Raw genomic sequence first — 4,388 nt, 5'->3', positions numbered from 1 at the left:
TCCAAATTATGTATATACCACATGTATATTATGTGTAATATTAATCTATGTTTATATCTGAAAAAGAATTCATACTTGAAACACAAATAATTTTACAACCCCCAAATAAGATGGCTGGTAGTTTAGTTCAATGGTAGATGTTTTCAGTGTGCTCTGCTCTCAGATCAATCTCTAGTAGTGCAAAAAGAGGAGCACTTTTTATGAGAGCATGTGACAGAGTAGTAGAAGGGGGCGCTGTCTCCCTTCCAAGAGATGATGTGTTTAGTGCAGGTTTGTCTTTTCCCATGTAGAGAAGATTTATTTGTGTCAGAGAAGAAACAAGGCTTATCTCAATAGATCTAGGCAAACAAGTCACCAGCAACGTTATGTAACCCTAGAGTGTCTTAATTTTGGGATTGTTTTCCTGGAATACACCTTGCTTCATGGGCTGGTACCATTTAATTTCTCTTGTCAGTATTTGGATTATGACTGGATGACTATTCCACATTCCCTCTTCAGACTATGAGTCTGAACCTTCTACAAACATTGGGAAATGTAGCAAGCTACACCCTATACTCTTGCTCCTCTGTGTGATTTCACTCACTACTGAGACCCAGAATGGTGTTAGAACACGTATTTTCAGTTACTTTGTTTAGTTGCTGGATGGCCTGATGATTGATAACTATTCTGAAAAATCCTACTATGTTTGTTTTTCCAAATGACAAGAATACCAGTACATATTTTACTTCCAGATTTAAGCCTGGTCTTTTATATAACTTGTGATTTTTGGGAGAGAATGTTAAGGGAAATAAAGCATCAATCTGGGTAAATACTTCTGCTAAGTAGTACTAAATTAGTATTTAGTTTTATTTTCCTAAGCTGTAGACCTCTCAATGTGTGTGTGGGTAGACAGCTGGAAACTACTCAGGATGTATTCAGTAGGGATGAAATTAATATACATCTCCCTGACTTTTATGGCAGTTTCCTAATTCCTTAGAGGAACTGTTAGGAAAAGAAATATGTTCTTCTAGTATCCAGTATCGGTGAGGATCCATTCTTACTCTTTCTTTCCCCTCTCTTCCATATATATTTACCAAAGAAATGATCTTTCAAATTTTACTTTACAATAGCAAACAGAAGATTTATAAGTAAATATGAAGAGCAACAATATCAAGCGAAGATCACATGCCCCTCCCCTTCTCATCACTATAGCCTACATAATAAAAGTATACATGTAAAACTTATTAAGCACTTCACATAGACCTACTTTAATTTTATTTTTTTCTGGCAGATGTTTATAAAGAGAAAACTATTCAAAATGCACAAAAGTGGGACTTGAGAGATGGCACAGCAGTTAAGCATGCATCTGTAGAGTACCCATTTCAGTTTCCAGCACCCACATTGGGTGGCTCACAACTGCTCCAGGGGATCTGATGCTCTTGTTTGGCTTCTACAGGCACAAGCATACATGAAGCATACACACACTCTCTCTTTATTTAAATAAATTAAATAAAAATTTTCATGAATCACAAAAGCAACACTGAACACATTGTTTTGGACAGTTGTTGATAATTTGGAATCAAAGTTACTTTATTTAACTATTCAAGTTGTTTTGTTATACCTTTTGAATACAATTGATATAATGAAACAATGTCTTCAAGTCATGTGTCTCAACTCAACATGTGTCATAATATTTGAGGTTGCAAAGTAACAGGGCACTGGTGGCTTGCTTGACAAACCATCTTGAGTTACAAATGGATGCTCAAATTATAAGTACTTCTTTCCTATCTTTTTAAAGGCTTCTATCACATCTTGGTTTCTCAGGCTATAGATTAGGGGGTTTAACATGGGGATAATTATGCCATAAAACACAGAAGCTGCCTTTTCTTGCTCTTGAGATTCGATGGTATGTGGGTGTAGATACATATAGGAGAGAGTCCCATAGAAAATGGTGACTGCGGTCAGGTGGGAAGCACATGTGGAGAAGGCCTTCTTCCTTCCTGCAGCAGAAGATATCCTCAAGATGGCGACCAAGATGTATATGTAGGAAAATACAACAACTAACACAGTGCTCATCAGGTTGAACCCCACAAAGACAGTCAGTAGCATGATGCTGAAATCAATACTGGAGCACGACAGGGCAAGAATGGGAGGTTCATCACAGAAAAAATGATTAATGGCATTGGATTTGCAAAAGTTCAGTGAAAATGTAAAACTTGTGTTTACAGAAGCATTTAAGAAGCCCATGGTGTATGAACCAACCAGCAGCAGAAGACAGAGTCTCTGGGACATGACGATGGGATAGCGCAGTGGGTTACAGATGGCCACATAGCGGTCCACAGCCATAGCAGCCAGAATGAAACAGTCGATGGTGGCAAAGGTACCATAGGCTAGCAATTGCAACATACATCCTGTGAAGGAGATGGATGCTTTTGTCTCTATGAAGTTTTTCAACATCTTGGGAGTGATAGCTGAGGTGTAACAGAGATCAACAAAGGCTAGGTGTTGGAGGAAAAAGTACATGGGAGTATGAAGGGAAGAATCAGTTTTGATGAGTAGGATCATGCCAATGTTACCCATGAGTGTGGCAACATAAATCATTAGAAATATTATGAATAGGATGTGCCAAGACTTGTGTTGCCCAGCAAATCCCAAAAGAATGAATTCAGTCACTGTGGTGCCATTATTTTCTTCCATGGTTAGTAAAAAAAGCATTAAAAATCAGCTAAAGGGTTTCAAAAAAAAAGAAGAGTAGAGAAGGCTGAGTGTGGTGTCCTTGAACATATTCTACCATGTTTGGTTTCAAAATAAGATTAAGAACACTTTCTGTACTACAACTCATAATTGGTTTTAAAGGCTAACATGAGGAGCTAGGCACAGTGGGTCACATCTGTAATCCCAACACTAGGGAGGTAGAATCAAGAAAATTCAGGGGCATATGAAACCCTATCTTCAAAACAAAACAAGGCAAGAAAAACAAAAAACAAAACAAAACAGCTACATGTCATATGTTCATATTCTCTCTCAATTCTCAATCTACTGTAGTCCAATATTTTTGTAAAAATAATAAAAAGATTTCAGAGTTGCCAGAAGTCTATCATAGTTTTAAATGATCCATTTCACTTCTTTATTCATACCATCATGGCTTGGTAACACAAAGTATCAGATGTTATGCTGCTCTATGGACCACACTTTCAGTAGCTCTGACTAAAAGGTGTCTATCTTTCATAATAACCTATGTGCCTTCCTAGAGAAATGTCTCTGAGATACATTCTTAAAGACAAAGACTTTGAGTGCAATTCATACACATTGAGCTTGGCTGAGCATCTTCCAATGACGTCTGTTCCTGCCTCACAGGTGTAAGTATTGCTAAGGTGCACAAGGATTCTCTTGTGGACATCGTTTCTTTACTACTTCTATTCTGGGTCTGAAAATGTGTAAAGTTATATCTCATTTTTACTATTTTAGACATGAATTAATTTGGTCACTCTTCAGTATTTTTAGAACTACATTATTCTACTTTTCTACAAATTGGTTGTTGACATTTTTGGTAATGTATAACTAGAATGTTATCTTTTAAAAATCCTGAATTTGAGTTTCTTATCAGTTAAAGATTTTCAGAGGTTGTGTCATTTATAAATGTTATTTATGGTATCTTTTAAAGAAATATTAAATTTGAAGTAATTGATTACATTTTTTACTTTATGGTTGTGTTTTGAAACAATAAAATGTATCTATTCATTTCATCCTTTCCCCCAGAAGGCACAAATGTAACAAGGAAACTTTCTTACAGTGGATTGTTGTTCTAGCTCATTGAACAATTCTATTTCATATCTTCTATTTAATGTGATTTTGTTTCCTTATGTTTTTGTTCAGTATCTGCATGTGAAAGCACATGCATATGGAGGCTAGAGATAAGTCTTGGGAGTTGTCCCTTAGGTGCTACTTACCATAATTTTGGAGACAGGCTCTGTCACTAAGCCTGAAGCTCTTTGAGTAGCCTAAACTGGCTGACCAGCAAGCTCACAGATCTGCCTGTCTACTTCTCCAGCACTGGGGTTACAAGCTTATATCGCCATACCTACTTATGGTTTTTTATCTTTCTGGGGATTGAACTCCCCTCCCCCCCTTTTTTTTGTTTTTTGAGACAGGGTTTCTCTGTGTAGCTTTGGAGCCTATCCTGGCACTCACTCTGGAGAGCAGGCTGGCCTCGAACTCACAGAGATCCTCCTGCTTCTGCCTCCTGAGTTCTGGGATTAAAGGTGTATGCCACCAACGTCCGGCTGAACTCCCATTTTCATACTCATATGGCAAGCACTTTACCCACGGTACTATACCTTCCCAGACTCAGGATTTATTAATTTAAGGCCCTTGAAGAGAGAGATTGATAGTAGTTAATATGTATTACT

General features: G+C 37.4%; 1 protein-coding gene across 1 annotated transcript; it reads right to left on the bottom strand.

Moving 5' to 3' along the window:
- Positions 1 to 1,746: 1,746 nt before the first annotated feature.
- Positions 1,747 to 2,759, bottom strand: LOC100751079 (putative olfactory receptor 5AK3). Its single transcript, XM_027421225.2, has one exon. The coding sequence runs from the start codon at positions 2,692 to 2,694 to the stop codon at positions 1,747 to 1,749; it is 948 nt and encodes a 315-aa protein (XP_027277026.1). The 5' UTR covers positions 2,695 to 2,759.
- Positions 2,760 to 4,388: the final 1,629 nt, after the last annotated feature.

Source organism: Cricetulus griseus, chromosome 6 (genome assembly GCF_003668045.3).
Source record: "Cricetulus griseus strain 17A/GY chromosome 6, alternate assembly CriGri-PICRH-1.0, whole genome shotgun sequence".
NCBI classification, from domain to species: Eukaryota; Metazoa; Chordata; class Mammalia; order Rodentia; family Cricetidae; genus Cricetulus; species Cricetulus griseus.
Note: the sequence above shows the minus strand (reverse complement) of the source record. Positions and strands in the feature narration are given on the sequence as shown.

Coding starts and splice junctions, on each gene's coding strand:
- LOC100751079 (XM_027421225.2), bottom strand. CDS start 2,694: ATGCTTTTTTTACTAACCATGGAAGAAAATAATGGCACCACAGTGACT.